The sequence below is a fragment of the Alnus glutinosa genome, chromosome 1, assembly GCF_958979055.1.
Source record: "Alnus glutinosa chromosome 1, dhAlnGlut1.1, whole genome shotgun sequence".
In the NCBI taxonomy this organism is placed as follows: Eukaryota; Viridiplantae; Streptophyta; class Magnoliopsida; order Fagales; family Betulaceae; genus Alnus; species Alnus glutinosa.
This window is the reverse complement of record NC_084886.1, coordinates 22904779-22923751: the sequence shown is the minus strand read 5'-3', so window position 1 is coordinate 22923751 and position 18973 is coordinate 22904779. Positions and strand designations below refer to the sequence as shown.

The 18973-nt window shown below is 35.9% G+C and overlaps 1 protein-coding gene across 1 annotated transcript in view; it reads left to right on the top strand.

Annotated features, from left to right (window-relative positions):
* LOC133877292 (nuclear pore complex protein NUP155) overlaps positions 1 to 5694 on the top strand; it is a 31147-nt gene extending 25453 nt beyond the window's left edge. The window contains exons 10-13 of the mRNA XM_062315546.1: positions 2536 to 2890; positions 3736 to 3954; positions 4179 to 4507; positions 5402 to 5694. Coding sequence (XP_062171530.1) covers positions 2536 to 2890; positions 3736 to 3954; positions 4179 to 4507; positions 5402 to 5519 — 1021 coding nt within the window. The 3' untranslated portion in view covers positions 5520 to 5694. The remainder of the gene's footprint in view (positions 1 to 2535; positions 2891 to 3735; positions 3955 to 4178; positions 4508 to 5401) is intronic.
* Positions 5695 to 18973: the final 13279 nt, after the last annotated feature.

Here is an 18973-nt window from a genome sequence, read left to right as displayed (position 1 = left end):
CTGGTTTTTTTGATAGCTCTTGTGGCTTGAGACTGGTGGATCTTTTTTCCCTTATGTTTTTTGTCATCTTCATGGAGGCTCTGGGTAGAATGTTGTCTGCCACTGTGGATAGGGGCTTTTATCAGGTTTCTTGGTGGGGGTCCAAGAATAATGAAGAGCTCCTAGTGTCTCATCTATAATTTGCGGATGATATCCTGATTTTTTGCGACGCAAGTTCTGATCATGTCCGTCATTTGTGGTGTTTGTTTTTATGCTTTGAAGCTGTCTCGGGGTTGAAATTAACTTGTCTAAATCAAAGTTAGTCCCAATTGGTGTCGTGGAAGATGTTGGAGGCTTTGCTAGCATTCTTGGTTGTAGGGTGGCCTCTTTCCCTATGAAGTACCTAGGTCTTCCGTTGGGGGCTTCGTTTAAGGCTAAATCAATCTAGGATGACATTATTGACAAGATGAAACGTCGTTTGGCGAATTGGAAGAAGCTTTATTTATCTAAGGGAGGTAGGATCACTTTGATTAAAAGCACTCTATCTAGCTTGCCTACTTATTTTTTGTCCCTCTTCAGATCCTACTTGGAGTTGCTAACCATATGAAGAAACTTTAGCGGGATTTCTTGTGGGGTGAAGTCGGAGATGAGTTCAAATTCCATCTTATTAGTTGGTCGAATATTTGTACTCTTATCCCCTCAGGCGGCTTGGAAATTATAAACTTGCTTTTGTTTAATTGAGTTATCTTGGGGAAATGGTAATGGTGCTATGTCACGGAGAGGGAGACTTTGTGGAGATCGGTGGTGGAAGTTAAGTCTGATAGCATGTGAGGAGGGTAGTGCTCCAATGAGGTTTTTGGGTCCTACGGTGTTAGGGAATAGAAAAACATTCGAAGGGGGGGGGGGGGGGGGGGGGTCCTCCATATTTGTGATATTTGAGGTGAGAGATGGGGTTAAGGTCAGTTTTGGCATGATGTGTGATGTGGTGATCAGACATTGAAGGTAGCTTTCCCGATGTTGTTTAGTATTGCTTGCTTTAAGGAGACCTTAGTGGCAAATCATATGCAGTTTTCTAACGACACTTTACAGTGGAATATAACACCTAAATATATCTAGTTCTAAGTATCCTTGAAATTCCTCCATTTATTTAAAATTAGCTTAGAACTTGAACCAAGGAACAGGGGATTTCTTTGGATGTTAATGACACAGTACAATACAATCAAAACAGGATATTATAGTAAGAAAAGACTAGATAGATACCCCAGAAACATATAAGACTCATCAACAGACTCTTTATCCTCTATTTTTCCATCTAATAATAAAACAATGCATGATTGGGAGGTGGAGGTGGTTTCATTGTTCTTTAATTTGTTGTTGTATTCTCTTAAGTTGCAACAAGGTGACGAGGATAATATTTGTTGGATCGCCTCAAAAAGGAGAACATTTGAGGTTAGATCTTTTTATTATGCTCTTAGCCCTCCCGTGGGCCCTCCCTTTCCTTGGAAGATCATTTGGAGAAATAGGGCTCCTCGAGGGTGTCATTCTACGGTAGGGAAGACATTGATATTGGATAGCCTGAGAAAGAGGCATGTCACAATGTAGTGATGTTGCATGTGTAAGAAGAGTGGAAAATCCATTGATCATTTTTTGGTCCACTGTGAAGTGGCTAGAGATTTGTGGGTTTCGGTGGGTTATGTCCCAAATGGATGGTAGAGTTGTTGGCTAGTTGGAGATGTCAAATTGGTAGCAACCCAATATAGAAGTTTGGAGGACGGCTCCCCTATGATTAATGTGGTGTATTTAGAGAGAACTCAATGCCCAAAACTTTGAAGATTGGCTACCCACAATAGTTCTCGCTTTTCTAATTTTCTTGACCTTTTGGATTTGTGTTCTTCTCCAACCTAATTGGGTGTCTCTCTTGTATACTCTGTGTAGTTGAGTTGTGCCCCTCTGCACTTATAATAAAATTTGATTAGTTGTAAAAAAGTTGTCTCTTACCAACTCTTTATGCTAGTTTTGGGAACCTATATTTTTCTCTGCAAGAGAAATAATTGATGTCCCCTTAATAACTTGGTTTACTAATATGGATGCATAATGTGGAATGGAAGGGCAGTAACCAATATTGATTGTAGTTCCAGCGAAGAAGCAAAATGAAAAAGGCTACTTCTGAAGGTGCAAAAGTTGCCAAATCTCTTTCTAAGAAGATCTCTACCCCCTACATCATAATTAAACTTCAGATAGAGCTTCTTATTATTTTGCGTATCACCACCTCATACCATTTACGCTTAACAGAATGTTTAATGATTCCACCTCCCAACCTTTAAGTGCCCTTACAAACGTAGGAGATTGATGAAATCCAGAGAATCCCATGTAATTCGTGGCTGTAGCTTCCTGTTTGCACAATGTTCAATAAATCTAGAAAACCAAATTTGAAAAGCTCCTGCCAGCACCAAACATCCTTCTAGAACTGCCATTCCCCATAACAGAATGAATATGTTGAACAATATTGTTCCAACCCCCAGTACATGACAGATTTTTACGTTTTGTCAAACTCAGGTATCAGTACCTTAGTAATGCGGTTCTGCAGGCGAAGAATGCAAGTAACAGTAATGGTCTGGTAGGTTCTGCTCAAGGTGCTTTTGATACTGGACTCCTAGATCTGCTTGAAGGGAAGCTTGCTGTTCTTCGGTTTCAGATAAAGATCAAAGAGGAACTGGAGGCTTTAGCTTCCAGGTTAGAAGCTTCACCTGGAACACCTGAGTCTGTCCAAAATGAAAACCCTGAAAACAGTTTAACTGCTGATGCCAATATTGCAAATGCTGCACGTGAAAAGGCAGCAGAGCTATCTTTAGATTTAAAGAGCATAACTCAACTATATAATGAATACGCTGTTCCATTCGAGCTCTGGGAGGTACTTTATTCTCTTTTTTCTGCTTAAATGAATTGTTTCATTATCAATCGAGTCATCTATGCTAAACACATGAATTCTTTATGTTCCTACTCTATAACTAGCACGTTGGAATAAAGTTCTTTTAATTTGAGTAGAGTTGGTTCTGAATTTTCGCATACGACTATTTACAAACATATCCTAGCTGTGTTGTTCTGTAAAAGGAGACACTAATGAACCAAACTTCTTTTTGTTCTTGTAATTTCAACTAATAATACATTTAAGCTATCCCATCTATTTATATTTACAACTTCAGTTGAATTATCTTCTGCTGTTTTGTTAGGTGCCTCAGAAATTGTATATTTCCATGAGATTTTTAAACTGAAAATATGCCGTCTGATATAGCTGTATCTCCTTCTCCTGAAATCATATTAAACTGATTTTTTTTTCGTAAAAGAGGTTTGAATGCATCATAAATTTTGTTGGGACATTTACCCCCCAGAACCCCTAACACACACATGGAGACAGGTGGTAAGTATCATCTAGCTCCTTTCATTTGTTGCCAGTGTTGTATCTTGCTACATTCTCTTTGCCGCTGTTCTTTGTTGTATCTATAATGAGGAATTCTTCTCCCCCTTTCAGCTTCTCTTTTAATTTGTGTTTATTTGAATAAGGAAAACTGCACAAATATACTGCATTAAATACCTATGCATCCCACTGTAATTTGCACTTAGAGAAACAAATCCGAACTTAGAGAAACCAATTTGTAGTTTGTCCTGAACAAAATTAAATCTATTATTGTATTGTAATTACGTTTTCGATTCTCCATTTCATTACAAAATCTTTTGCTTTTCCTTTCCTGTGTGCAGATATGTCTGGAAATGCTGTACTTTGCAAACTATTCAGGTGATGCTGATAGTAGCATTGTAAGAGAAACCTGGGCTAGACTTATTGATCAGGCTCTTTCAAGGGGTGGAATTGCCGAAGCATGTTCAGTACTGAAAAGAGTTGGTTCAAACATTTATCCCGGAGATGGAGCTATTTTACCTTTGGACACTCTCTGTCTTCACCTTGAGAAGGCCGCACTGGTACATTTTTACTTATAATTTAGCAGCTTCACCTGTTAAATGTTTACTGCAAACAAGAGTACATCATCTTCTTCTTTCTTTCTTTCTTTCTTCTTCTTCTCTTTCTTTCTTTCTTTCTTTCTATTTTTTTTTTTTTAGTCTGGAAGCTTGTTGCAGAAATATTTAGCTTTGGCCTTTATGCATAATCCTTATTTAAGTTAATGTACTCTTACATCTTTTGGCAGGAGAGATTGGAATCGGGGGTTGAATCTGTTGGAGATGAAGATGTTGCAAGAGCACTTCTTGCTGCTTGCAAGGGTGCAACTGAACCTGTGTTGAACACTTACGACCAATTGTTATCAAACGGAGCTATTCTGCCATCACCAAAGTTCAGGTTACGCCTTCTCCGATCAGTGCTTGTTGTACTTCGTGAGTGGGCAATGTCTGTATTTGCACAGAGAATTGGTACAAGTGCCACTGGAGCTTCTCTAATATTAGGTGGAACATTCTCACTGGAGCAAACAGCAGTCATTAACCAAGGAGTCAGAGATAAGATCACAAGTGCAGCAAACAGGTAAACTTCTTGTTATTTTTCCTGCTTCTCTTTTTATTTTTAATATATATATATATATATTGAGTTGTGATCGACTTATTATTAACATTTATGACATAAATTAGCTGGCTAGCCTGCATTCCCCAGTTTAGGCATCAATTGACCTTCAAATTTCATGGCTCAATGTGAAATTGAAAAAGCCCCAAGGCGTCAAATGTTCCATCCTGATGAAGCTTGCATGTTCTGTCTGATTAGGCATTAGATAATTGTAAAACTCTCCCCATTTTCTATGGCGTATCTATTATTCATAACGTATTGATACTATTCCTGCTACTATGGAGTTTTCCAATATCTATCCTCCTCCTCTCCCATAGGCTGCCCCACAAACTTAATAATTCAGAATGATTAATTGGTATTGCCTCTCTGATGGGTCTGCTATAAAATTTCAGATGTATAGATAGGAAAAGGCCCGACTTCACTTGCAGATGTCATTTTTCTGTACCCAGTTACCTATATTCATCGAGACTTGAGTCCTTAAAATGCATCTTAAAGTTCTTGCAACATGTATGGTTGTCATTCTATTTCTTTTTGTCAAGGCTGAATATTTTCAACAGAATTGTGTTGTACTCAACATCCCTTTTGATATACTTGGTTCGTTCATTTACGAAACTATAGAATGAGGACGGCTGGATTGGCTGTCATTTCAACCCTAAATTTTGTCATGTTGCCGAATGAGGTTTTTGCTATTACAAGGATTGGCTAAGCTGTCTTATTTGTGCTGAACTGAGTAATTAAAGGACTGATACAATTAAGAATGTTTGGGCTTGTGTATCTGTAAAGCTTAGGGGCTGGTTTCTTTAAGGTTTAGTCTTTCATATTTAGGTTGTTTTGGTCTCATTGAATTTGGAATAGCAGGTATATGACTGAGGTCCGGAGGTTGGCCCTTCCACAGAACCAGACTGAAGCCGCTTACCGAGGCTTTCGGGAACTTGAAGAGTCACTAATAAGTCCTTTCTCTTTTGATCGTTTTTGATTTTTCTTTGTGCCATTTATGGTGTTGTATGAATGTTTGCTTGTTACAAATTCTAAATAGAAAAAAAGTGCTATAAAATTTTGAAATAGGATGTGATCATGTTATATTGTACTTGTCTAAGTTATTATGTAATGTAATTAACAAAGGCATGAGATGATATTCTCCATTTTGGTCTTGCCTCTGCTTCCTCTTTGCTCAAGCCGAGCCTTGAAATGACATAGGAACCCCCAACGTGCATCTCACTATATCAGGAAAATACGAAAAAGGGTAGGGGCTTAAACGTTTAAAAAGACATTGAATAGTGTATATTATCAAAGAAAAAATGAGGATAATTTTATAAAATCTATAATTATTAATTAGTTTTGGATTAGCGACTTGAGCAATGCTATAGTATCTGAACGCCTCCCCTATGCAGCAATACCAAGGGAACAGTGGAACACTAAGAAGTAGGGGGTAAATGAATTGGGCTATTAGTAACCTTACTCGATATGAGCTCGAATAAATTTGATTCACTCGAATCGCTTATTAAATGAGCTACTCATGAACACAAAATTAGGCTCGATTATTAAATGATAAAAACTCATATAAACTCGGCTTGATTCGATTAAAACTCGTGAACCTGCTCGTATAAGGATCAACTCATTTATACATGATCTAACAATGAGTGATTTTTTTAGAAAATGTAGTCTATTTCTATAGGAATAGCTATTCTTCTTACTTTTGAGAGGAATATGTATTTTTCTTTATAAGGGATAATTGCACCGTTGGTCCCTGTGATATGCCATAATTATTTTTTACTCCCTATGGTTTAAAAAGTTCATAGGAGGTCCTTGTGGTAAGCAATAATTACAAATTGATCTTTGGTGTCAAATTTTGTTAGAATTTTTGACAGATTCTGTTAAATGCCACGTCGGCGCCATGTCAGACCAATAAGAATGCAACACGTGTCCATTTTAATTAAAAAAAATTAAAAAATAAATAAATAAACTTATTTTTTTAAAAAAATTGAAATTAAAATTTAAAAAAAGAAAAAGAAAAAATAAATAAAAAAGCAAGGGGTGGCCTTCAGCCACCGAGGGTGGCGCACGGCCAGCCCTTTTTTTTTTTTTTTTTTTTTTTAAAAAAAAAATAAGTAGATTTATTATTATTATTATTAAGATGGACACGTGTTACATTCTTATTAGTCTGACGTGGCGCTGACGTGGCATTTAACAGAATCTGTCAAAAATTTTAACAGAATTTGACGCCGGTGATCAATTTGTAATTATTGCTTGCCACAAGGACCTCCCATGAACTTTTTAAACTATAGGGAGTGAAAAATAATTATGGCATACAACAGGGACCAACGGTTCAATTATCTCTCTTTATAAAGGAATAGTTATTCCAATGAAAATAACTATGCAAAGGAAAAAACTCTTACTAAATAAAAGAATGACTATTCCATTCTATTTCATAGGAATATTAAATACAATAACTTATATTTGAGAAGATTTTTGAACATTTAAAGATTTTGGAAAAGTTTTTTTTTTTTTTTTTTTTCCCCAAAAAAAATTATTGTACTTACATAGAGCGCATAAACAAAACAAAAAAACACGAAACAACCCAAACGAAAGCAAAAACAAGGAGTCAATGAATATGGCTAGGCATGTATACAAGCTCAGCTTGGGTGAGTAGTGGTTGTCAAACCTTGGCTCGAGCTTGTGATGGGTATTAAATATGAAGCTCGGCTCGGCTCGCCTAGTGTAAAATCATGTCCAGGCTCGAGTTCGAGCTCGATTTTTTGACGAGCCGAGTGTCTTATCAGGTACCCGGCTCGTGAGGAAATGCCAACTGTTTTTTATTTTATTCTTTTTTTTAAAAAAAAAAAAAAATAGAAAATATCAAATTTTAACAATCATAATAAAAATATCAATTATTATAATTAAATTATCCAACTTACAATTTTTTTTTTTTTTTTACAATTACAAACAAAATTATACATAAACAAATTAAACAATCACAAATCAAATACAAATGGTCAAATGTAATTATAAATCAAAATTATCAATAACTTCACAATATTCTCTAGTTGTGCAGCTTGTGCTGATTTGCTAGACTCATGTAGACTATCTTGAGAAACTATCATAAATTCCTAATGGCTAATATTTTTAGAGTTGATAACAAAAGAAATAAATTACAACTTACCAAGACATTTTTATAATTTCTATTTACTAACAAAATTATACATAAACAAATTAAACAATTACAAATCAAATACAAAGACTATGCGATCAGGCAGGACTTGGCAATCAAAGACCATTTTGTAAGGGCCCATATTTTGATACCGGTTCAATGAACTTCACATCTATAAACTTGCACACACACACACACACACACTAAAAATAATAATAATAATAATAAATAAATAAATTTTTTACTCCATTGCATTACTTAGTCATGTAAAGAATCTTTCACTTGATTAAAATGTCAAGAGAAGTTTTATAAAAATGCAAAATTTAATTTGCCATAATCATTAAATAGAATTTGAGAAGTCCATAAAGTCATACATTACTTCAAGTCCTCAAGTCTTCATGTCTTCAACAATATTGTATTGTCCAACAAAATCCACTAAATAAAATATGCAATAATATTAAAACAGATAAACTTACTTAGTACAAAGTCAAACTGCTATTGTAACTTTAGTAAGACAATCTCCACTTCAAATTCCTCCTAAAGTTCACAAAATATAAATAAAAAATATTTAAAACTTTGTAAATGCAAAATAAAGTCATAATCACTAAATACTAAATAGGAAGTCTTAATTACCTCAACCTAAAGTCTTCATGTCTTCAAGACTTCAACAAAAGTAGAATCTCACAAGTGTTACAACCTAAAGAAACCTTTGTGGGAAAATGTGGATAATATCATAAGTTTATTGGCTTGCTTTTACCGTGCTTCCTATGAATTTTTTGGTACCAAGTATCCCACAACCAACGTATACTATCCAATGGTTTCCATGATTTCTGTGACCTTGAAGCAACAAATTGAGAGTGAAGATAAGTATAAGAGATTAATGGCAACTCAAATGCTCTCTAAGTTTGAGAAATATTGGTCAGAATGCAGGCAGTGTTGGCCATAACAGTTGTCTTGGATCCTCGTTTCAAGCTTCACCTTGTAAATTTCTGTTATATGAAGCTTTATGGAGTTACTAATTCTAGAGAGTTTTTGCATGTTCATGAGAAATTATTATCTCTTTTTATGGAATATAGTGGTTCTTCTTCTATAACTTCAAGTACCATAGCTGTTGAAAAACATGTTGATTCCTAGGAACCTCTCATGGAACCTACTAAAATGATGAAGGTAAAATTTATAATTCATCTGGATGAACCAAAGGTAGATAGGAATGCAAAATTTGACATTCTTTCATTTTGGAAAGGAAACGAATTTTGGCTATCTTGCAGTGTGACTTGTTGGTTTTTTAGGTTTAGGATTCAAAAAAACGAATCGGCCTATACATAGTATGAACTAATAATTATAGAACTAATAACCAACTTCAAGCACCATAGCTATTGAAAAACATGTTGATTCCTAAGAACTTCTCATGGAGCCTACCATCATGATGAAGGTAAAATTATATGTTTATTTAGTGATTTATGTAATATCGTTAGTATATATACTCTTTACTACTTAGTAAATTATATTTTATATTCTCTTTTTTTCATGTGGGAATTTGATGCATTTGGTGGGGAGGTTGTTAGTTCACAAAAGAGTCAATTATAACTTTATTTGGATGAACATAAGGTAGATAGGAATGCAAAATTTGACATTCTTTTATTTTGGAAATGAAATGAATTTCGCTATCTTACAATAGCTACTATGGCTAGTGATATTTGGAGTATTCTTGTTTCTATAGTTGCCTCATAATCCACTTTTAGTGTTGGTGGACGTGTGATTGGTGAATATAAGAATTCACTCAAGCCTGATATTGTTGAGGCACTAGTTTGCACCAAAGACTCGTTATATGGAGATCAAGGTAATATTAGTTATTTGCATATTTAATTTTTTCATTAATTTGTATTATTTTTTTACTACACTATAATAACTATCAGTTTGTAATTGGCTACATTATGTTGGACAAAATCACTTCTATGTAATGATGCATTTAAATAGGGATTCAACTATTCAGAGTTCTTCTAGAAGATTTTGCACAGTCTTCAAGTCAGAGAAATCGGATCCCTTGCAGCCGTTTGGACGATGTGATATACCATCCAGACGCTCAATTGTCCAAGCATCATCTGTCCGGACGATAAGAACTTTTCGTCCGGACCTTCCTCTGTGTCGAGAAGCATCGAACTGCTCCAGCTTGCATTCGTCCGGACGTTTCAGCAACACGTCCGTACGACACTCAGTGTTCGACCAGCTATGGAATTTCTTTCCAAAACACAGATATGGGTAGATCGTTGCAACCGTCTGGACGATGTGGATTCCCATCCTGACGCGCTCATCCATAAGGCAAATTGCCCATTCAAAATTCAGACGTCCGGACGATAGCCTTTAGGGTCCGGACGCGAGAGCTACTTATATGAAAATTGTGTGCATGTGATCAACCGTCCGGACGACCATTCCCTTAGTCCGGACGCGCAAAGCCTTGATATGGAAATTGCGTGCAGTGGAAGTGCGACCGTTCGGAAGACAGGACAACACTGTCTGAACGCGGCTCAAATAAGAAAAGAATTTCAGTGAAATTTTGGAAAGCCGATCGCACAGTTGTCCATCCGGACGCCTTATGTCTATCGTCCAGATGGTGCCTAGGTTTATCAAGCCAGACGCTCATTTGAACCTGTAGCCTGTAAATAAAGGTCCCTAGGCTTGAGAACTGCTAGAATTCGGTATTGAATTCCATAGTGCTTAGAGAGTTATATTTTAGAGTTATTGTGCTAAGTTAGTCTCTCTCAAGCCGTTGCTGTGTGTGCCGTTGCTGCGTTAATCTGAAGTCTATCTTATTGTTTGGCCCTAAAATAAAGGATTCCATTGAAGACCCTTTCAAGTAAGAGACTTGGTTGGGAGGCGTTCGTGTTGGGTTACACGTCAGAGTTCAAGGTACGACCATTGCATAAGGTTATGTGAGTGCTACTGTTTTGTAACTGGTATTGTCTTCTGAATAGTGGATATCCTGGGTTTGACTGCCCCGGAGTGGTTTTTCTCTTAACAGAGTTTTCACTTCGTCAACAAAATATATGTCTCATTTAATTCCGCATTTTGATATTTTGTTGCACACATTTTTGCACACACTTGTTTATATTAGAAGTCATTTTAAATTTTCAATAACCCTAATTACTCTTTTATTTTGATACAGAACACACATAAATAAAGTTGGATGAACTAGAAGAAGAAATTTTGACAACAGATATCAATTCTAGTGACATTCCAAATTCATCTAAAGCTAATTCTGTTAATTCAACATGGCAATATATGTGGATGGCTTCTTTCTATATGGAAATATTTTGGTAAACTCTTTGTATAGACTTTTTGTTTCTCTTGTGGGATTTACCCTTGTTGGTTTCGTTGTTCATGTTTTGGAGGATTTTTTGACTCGTTTATCTAATTGGGTCATGTTTGGGTTGACCCTAAACGGCCGAACCTAACACAGCAACCCGTCTTACCAGCCTTACCTCCGATAACCCTTAGCTCTTTGGTGCCTTTTAAATGATGAGAGACCATTCATAGTATCCTCATGAACTATAGCACTTTGTAGTAATTTGCATCAGTTAAGACATCTTCATACGGCTTTGTTCTAATGACGTAAACAAATAACGCGTCACCTGCTTCTGTAATACCCCGTATTTTAAATATGAATATTTATGAAAATAAATATTCATTAACTTTATAAACTTTGATTTAATAAAATATGAAATATTATTAGACTCTAATAATAATATTAACAATGAAACGAACTGGACTCAAAATGGACTTAGATCGATATTTTAATCAATTAAATTAAAATAGTAAAAGTTTGAGATAAAAATATCTGCGGTAAAAAGTTAATTAGTAAATTTTGAATTAATATCTACGGGTTAACCCAGGTTAAATTAATTAAGATAGAACTTAACTTGGGTTAAGTGGATATTTTATTTTAACTCAAGTTAATAAACTTATCTCTTAAGTTTATAAAGTTGCTAAATTATCCCACTCCTCTCTTAACAGAACTCGCACCACTCACTGTATATATTATTGAGTTTCTTTCTTCTTCTCTATTTGTTCTTTCTTCCTTATTCTTCTTGTTTCCTCTTTGTTTTCTCCTTCTTTCTTCTTATAACTGAAACAGAGAGAGACAGAGACAGTGAGAGAGAGAAGGAGAGAGAGATCGAGAGGTTGAAAGAGTGAGTCTGAGAGAGAGAGAGATGCTGTCGGAGAGAGTGAGAGAGACATAAACAGAAAGAGGGAGAACGAGAGAGCCGGTGGGTGAGCCACCGGTTGGGGCAGACTGGAACGTCGGACCGGGAGGCCACGACTTGGTGTCGGCGAGGTTGCGGGGAGCCTCGTTTTAGGTAAGTAAAATTCTCAAACTTTGATTTTCAATTGAATGGGTATCATGATTTTGGGTCAATCGCATGGGTATTGTTGAATTTTTGGGGATTTTGTGAAGGTATTCTTCGGTGGAACAATATGGGTATGGAAAAATGGTGGAATTTTCTTTAATTGCTGAATGGGTTTTGAGAGTTGATTTATTTCCCCTGTTTTTGTTGGTGTTGGCTGAGTAAGATTGAAGAACTGATTATTGATTGTGTGATTTTCTGGTGTTTTGGTTGGATAGATCAAATGAATTGATTTCTTGTGTCTTCCTTTTTGCTAAGTGAGTGTTGATTTCTGTGGGTTTTAGGCAGGAGAAACTTATGGGTTATTTTGATGGCTGATTGATGGGTTTCATTTTCAGGAAAGAAGCTGAATGGGTTTTTGTTAATTATTTTTGGAGTTTTGATTTCATGGTTTGATTTGGGTATAGTGTAGAAGTAAAAATTGAATTCATTACGTTTTGAGGGTTGAATTTCCGGTTGTTTGTATACTAATTTTGGGTATTGTTTTATGAAGATATTGGTAGAATTCTAAGATGAATGGGTGTTGTAATTTTGTGGATTCCCTTTTCAATTAATGACCAAATATAGTGTAAAAAAAAAAAATACTGGGTTATTGAAGACAAAAACCAGTTGGGTACTGTGAAAATTATTCTGGGTTTATTTTTGTATGAAGATTTTTAATGGATTTCTATTTTAAAATTCTAAGGTTGATGTCATAAACTTGGTTTGGATTGTTGATGCTAGAAGGTGGGAGTAGTAAGTAATTTTGATTTCCTGGTTAGTTTATGGGGTTTAAATTATGATGGGTGATTTGAGAGTTGTTTTGATTATAATGTTGGGGTCAATTTTGTTAAAGGATACTCTGTTTTGTAGGTATATAAATTGGTGTTGGTGTATTGATGGGAAGAAGGGTAATGATATGGTTTAAGAATTTTGGATTAGATGATATGTTGTCTCTTTCTTTTCATGATGCTATGTCCTTGTAAATATATATATATCAATGATTTTGTTGATTGGGAATTGTTGTGGTGATAATTTTTCTAAATGATCTTGCTGGGAATTTTTATGAAAGACTTTTGGTTAGTGGCTGATTGGGTTGAAATCTCGTTTATTGAAAATTCTGTTTGGGTTTCAATATATTGAAAATTATTGATCAATTGGTTAATTTGAGAATAAATTCTGGGTTTGCCTGAGAATGTTGGTTTTCTATTTACGATTTATTGTGGGATGATTTTTATTGCATTGAGTTTCTGCTTAAGGGCTTGAGGATTTATCATGTTTTGGACAAATTGATGAGAATTGAGTTCTCTCTTGAAAATCGGATGGTGTTTATGTTTTGGATAAGGTTCTATTATGTTGCCATAAATCTTAATGAGTTCAACTTAATATTGGTTTGTTTGGATATGAAGTTTCAGATTAAGGATTAGTTAATTCAAGGGAATTGTTGTTTTTGGGGAGTTTCTGCGGGTTAGGCCAAATGAGTTCATATTAAAATTCCTAGAGCGTTGATGATTTAGTCACTAAGTAGTAATGTGGACTTATGAATATCGATGGATAATACAATTTGGAGACCTCTTGTTACGTGTTATGTCTACTTTAATTAAGTTGTAGGCTTCAAAATTCAGAATATTCTTCTAAGCTTCTTCTTTCAATTTATTTAAGTAAAAGCTCGACCTCGGCGCTAATGGCTAGTCCAGGTAAGGGAACACAACCTAAAAACCCCGGCAAAATTTTAATAAGACTTTTCAAAAGAAAAAAGTCAGGGATTTTTCCTAAACTCCTTTATTCCTTTATATTAATTGTCTCTTTAATATTTTGTCATGATATTACTGTTATTATCAAATGTGATTGAGAAATCATGTGATTATATGATATCAAATGTATATGTGTTATATGATGATTTCATGAGGTTTTGATAGTTGTATTTGTGCACTATATCGTATATGTTGCATGTGCTCCACGTGAGCGAAAAATGATGGCATCATCATGATTATATGTGCATATATTACACAAAGTTTTACTCCTCGGCTGCATCGTGTTTTGATTCGGATCCATATGAGTAGTGTGGCAACCACATCAAAAGTGTGGGCTATCGGTCGGGAGGCCTTCACCTAGAGAAGGTCCTAATCTGTCGACTCTCCCCTGTGACAACAGGATGAGCGATTAGGTCCTTCGGGATCGGTCCTTTTGGACGTTCAAACGTAATATGCGCCGCTCACGACTAAATAGCGGAGGTGAGCCAGTGGAAGGCAAAACTTACACACTGCATAAATGATTCATGCATCACTCTGATACATGCAATTGATATAATCGCATGTCATTTAATTGTTTCTTTACTTGCTAAATTATTTGATCTCTATTTAGAATTTTTGTAAAAAAAATCATACTTTTGTTTGTTGTGCTTTCCTTACTAAGTTGTCAAACTCACCCATTTTTTTCCCCCAAATCTTTTCAGATGACACAGTAAGATGGAGTCATTTCTTTGTAATGGCATAGACCTCGCTAAGAGCAATAGATCATTGTGGACCGACCAAACTTTTATATTGTATAATATGTCTCTTTTTGGAATTCACGGCATTGTAAAGAATTATTAATAGGCATGAAAAATAAATTAGGAAGTTACAATGTATATCTTGCAAATGTACGCTTTCATTTAAATGTTTTTACCACTTAAGTTCGCGTTTCCCCTTATATCCCAAAATGGGGGCGTAACAGCTTCTGCCCACAAATACATGTGAGGAACATGATCTAGAGAAGGTTGCACATGTTCCCCAAAAACAACTTTCCCTCCATAACAATGATTGTGATAACCATCTCCACGTGGAAGTAATCCACCCTTGCGGTTCCTAAATGAGTTGCACAATGGAAAATGATCATTACCACTATGGGATTGCGATTTGTGCTTTTTTGCATATGGTCCTTCGATGAAAGGTTATTTGGTACTATCTCAATCACCAAATTAGCTGGTACTTGCTACTGATGAGAGAGGCCGCCATAAGAGGATGTGCTTTCACTAGTACCCTTCATTGCTTCTTGCCGTGTAGATACATGAGGACTCAATGTTGAATTTGGATTGGCATTATTATTGCTCTGTTTCGGTGAAGATGAAGATGTGTTGATCATGGCATCAATTAATTTTCTTACCTTGCATCTCCATCAGTTGATTAAATCAGAAGTTCATGACAGCCAATAACTCTCGTATCTCACGCATATCCAAATCAAACTTTTCCTCAAAACAATGAAGTCTTTGACCGAAACTGGAAGATGGTGAAGCCATTATTGGCTCTGATACAAAGTTATTACAAACATAAATATTAAGTCTATAACGGGATACATTTGGGTACGTTCTTAGAGGGAACCTAGATCTCACAACACAAGTGTTGATTTACTAAACAATTCTATGTTATACTTTATTTCAATACCGTTCTTAAATAGAGGCAACATGTGATGTGGTCGTTTTCAAACTCAATAATAATACCACTCGCAATAGTACGAATCACTGTAGGATAGTGTCTATATTGAGGGTGTCGATCCATAGTGATTGTATTGATTGTATCTATTAAGCTTCAATAAAATCAATTCTAATTTATCCCCAGAAAATGATGTTTTTGTGATTTTTTAATTTATAAACTAACAATTGCAATTAAATTGATGGAAAATAAATTTAAGTTGAACTAAATGAAATGGAAAATAGGAAATTGATTTCACCACTAACCTTGTACTAATTGCTATCATATTAACATGTGACATTCATTTTAGGCATGACATTACTTGTGTGTAGTTGTCAAGCACACAACAAAGTGTCAAGAAAATACCATCATTAAAAATAAGTGTAACCCATCTTTGACTAGCACGGATTGTCTACCTAAGCTAGGATTATCAAATTTATTTACTTGGTTACACACAAGCAATGATTAAGTGTAGCTCATCTTAAGATTAGTACAAATCATCTACCTAAATTAGACTAATCTACGGTGTAGCATGACTTGTCTATTAATAAGTGTTGAATGTTGCACATTCAAGCCCCTTAACTTGCATATGTTAATTACTTAGCATTGTTATTTGTTTGATTTTGTGTTGTTTTATTGTTTTTAGGTTTTAAATAAACATGCAATTAATTCCATTGATTTTGGGCTTAAAGCACACTTTGGAAGACCTAGAAGATATGGTTAAGCTTAGCCAATCATAATAGAAGACCTATATGATGTGGTTAAGTTTAATCAAATCAAGGGAATGATTAAATCAAAATTTCTCCATTAAGAGTCAAAATCGGATTGGATTCAAATTTGGATTCTGCATACACCTCACTATTTTAATCATAACTTTCTGCTCAAATCTTGGATTGCAATAAAATTGGTAGTGTTGGAAAGCTAATAAAAAATGAAACAAATATGTTAGAAAATATATTTTTCCTATTTCGGACATTTACTATGCCAAAATCGTCCCACAATAAAACGACCACATCAATTTTTGGTGCCATTGCCAAGGACTGCTTAATGGTTGCGTTATTTAGTTTTAAAGATTAAATCTAGTTTCTTCTTCTTCTTTTTTTCCCTGTTTCTTTTTACTCTTGATTTTCATTTCTAATTTTGATTTTAGTGTTTTTTTTTTTTTTTTTATTATTATTATTATTATTATTTTTTCTTTTAGTTTTCCTCACTCAGCACCATCAGCATCTGCAGTAGCTAGATTCCAGCATTCATACGGGCCGTTTGTGAGCTTTTTATTTTGTTTTTATCTTTATTTTATTTTGTTTGATGCTGGGTCGTCGTTCTCTATCATTGCCTTTAATTTCTTGTGACCCTGACATTGAATGCACTCTTAGACAACTTAGATCCGAAAGGAACTCTAATTTGCTAGGAGAGCGCCCCACTCAGACTATGGGTGACAATAACCCTATGGCTTTGAGAGATCACTAACTCCCTACCATATACACTTCTCCTACATGTCTCAGGATGCCGGATGCTACGGCAGCAGACTATGAGATTAAGCCTAGCATTATACAGAGTTTACCATCTTTTCTATGACTTAGTACTGAAAATCCTTACGACTTTCTCAGTGAATTCCTAGCAATATGTTCTACCATTAAATTGAGTTGGTTCACGAAGGACACTCTAATGATGCGTCTCTTTCCCTTCTCCCTCAAGGAAAAAGCCAAACATTGGTTTCATTCCTTAGCACCAAACTCCATTACTTCTTGGGCTCAATTGCAACAAGAATTTCTAAAGAAGTATTTTCTCATTAAAAAGACCAATGATATTAGGAGAGCTATCACTAGTATCTCCCATTATGAGGGAGAACAACTGTATGAGACCTAGGAAAGACTCAAGGACCTACTTAGATCATGCCCACACCATGTTGTCCTGAAGTGGCAGTTAGTACAAAGCTTCTATGAAGGATTGACAAAGTCTAATAGACAAATGGTAGATGGATCTTGTGGGGGAACATTCATGATGAAAAGTGAGGATAAAGCATGGATTTTGTTTGAAAACTTGACTAATAATCCATTCAGCATACATCCACTAGACGTAAAGTACCTGTCCCTAAAGCACCAAAGACTGAAGGTCTTTTTGAAGTAAGACACTCTTCGGATGTAGCCACTTAAGTAGTTGATGCTATCAATAGGAAGTTCGATCAATTGATGATGGCTGGTTTTGCTCCTCATTCTGCTCACACGAACACATGGCACTAACCATGTTCATTTTGTTCGAGTCCTATGCATCAAGTCAATGATTGTCCTACGGCTGCAAATTTTTCTGATGTTTCAACTGAGCAGGTTAATGCAGCATTTTCACATCCGGGTAATGATCCTTACTCCAATACTTATAACCCAGGGTGGAAAAATTATCCCAACTTCTCATGGAAGGCTCAAGCTACAAGTAACTCGGTCCCAGAGGTGTACAATCAATCTCAATCTAACATGCAGCCCTATCAACCTTCTTCCACATACATGCGTCCACAACAGCAGTCTCAGGCTACACCATCTCCTCGGTTGGATTCTGACCTTCAAGATCATTTTTTGAAATTTATGAGCAAGATGGATTAGACAGTGGACTCTCACTCTCAAGCCATTGCCAAGTTAGAGGTGCAGATGGGATAGATGGCTAATACACTCAATAGGATGGAAGAGGGGAAACTTCCAAGTCAGTCGGTAGTTAACTCGAAGGGACACTACATGGTAGAAGCAAGTACTTCAAATCATCAGCAAGTGCTAGCCATCACCACATTGCGTAGTGGAAGAAGGTTCGAGAATCATGTGTAAGAAAAGGAGGATGAGCAAACGGAGACTCGACAAAATCTGCAAAAGGAAAAGGGTAAGCATGTAAGTCTGCTCCCACTATTAAGATACTATATGAGCCTCGGGTCCCATTTCTAGAACGTATCAAAGCACCTTCTCACTTTGGGGAACAAGGAGATAAAATACAAGATATGATGGAAGTCTTCAAACAGGTAAAAATTAACCTCCCACTCCTTGATGCCATCAAGCAAGTGCCTGCTTATGCCAAATTCCTCAAATATCTGTATACTCAAAAGCGATGAACAAGGGCCGACACTCCGAAGAAGGTGTTTCTCACTGAGCAGGTCAGTTCTATCCTTCAACACAGTCTCCCTCCCAAGTTCAAGGACCCTGGTGCTCCCACCATCCCCTCTATTATTGGAGACCACATGACTGATAAAGCCCTCCTTGATTTGGGGGCTGGAGTGAATCTATTGCCGTACTCGATTTATTTACAGCTCGGTTTGGGGGAATTAAAGCCCACACCAATTATCTTGCAATTGGCTGATTGATCCATCAAGAAACCGCAAGGAGTCATCGAGGATGTTATTATCCAAGTCGACACTTTCTATTTCCCCGTGGACTTCATTGTTCTTGATACTGAATCAGTGGCTAATCCCACA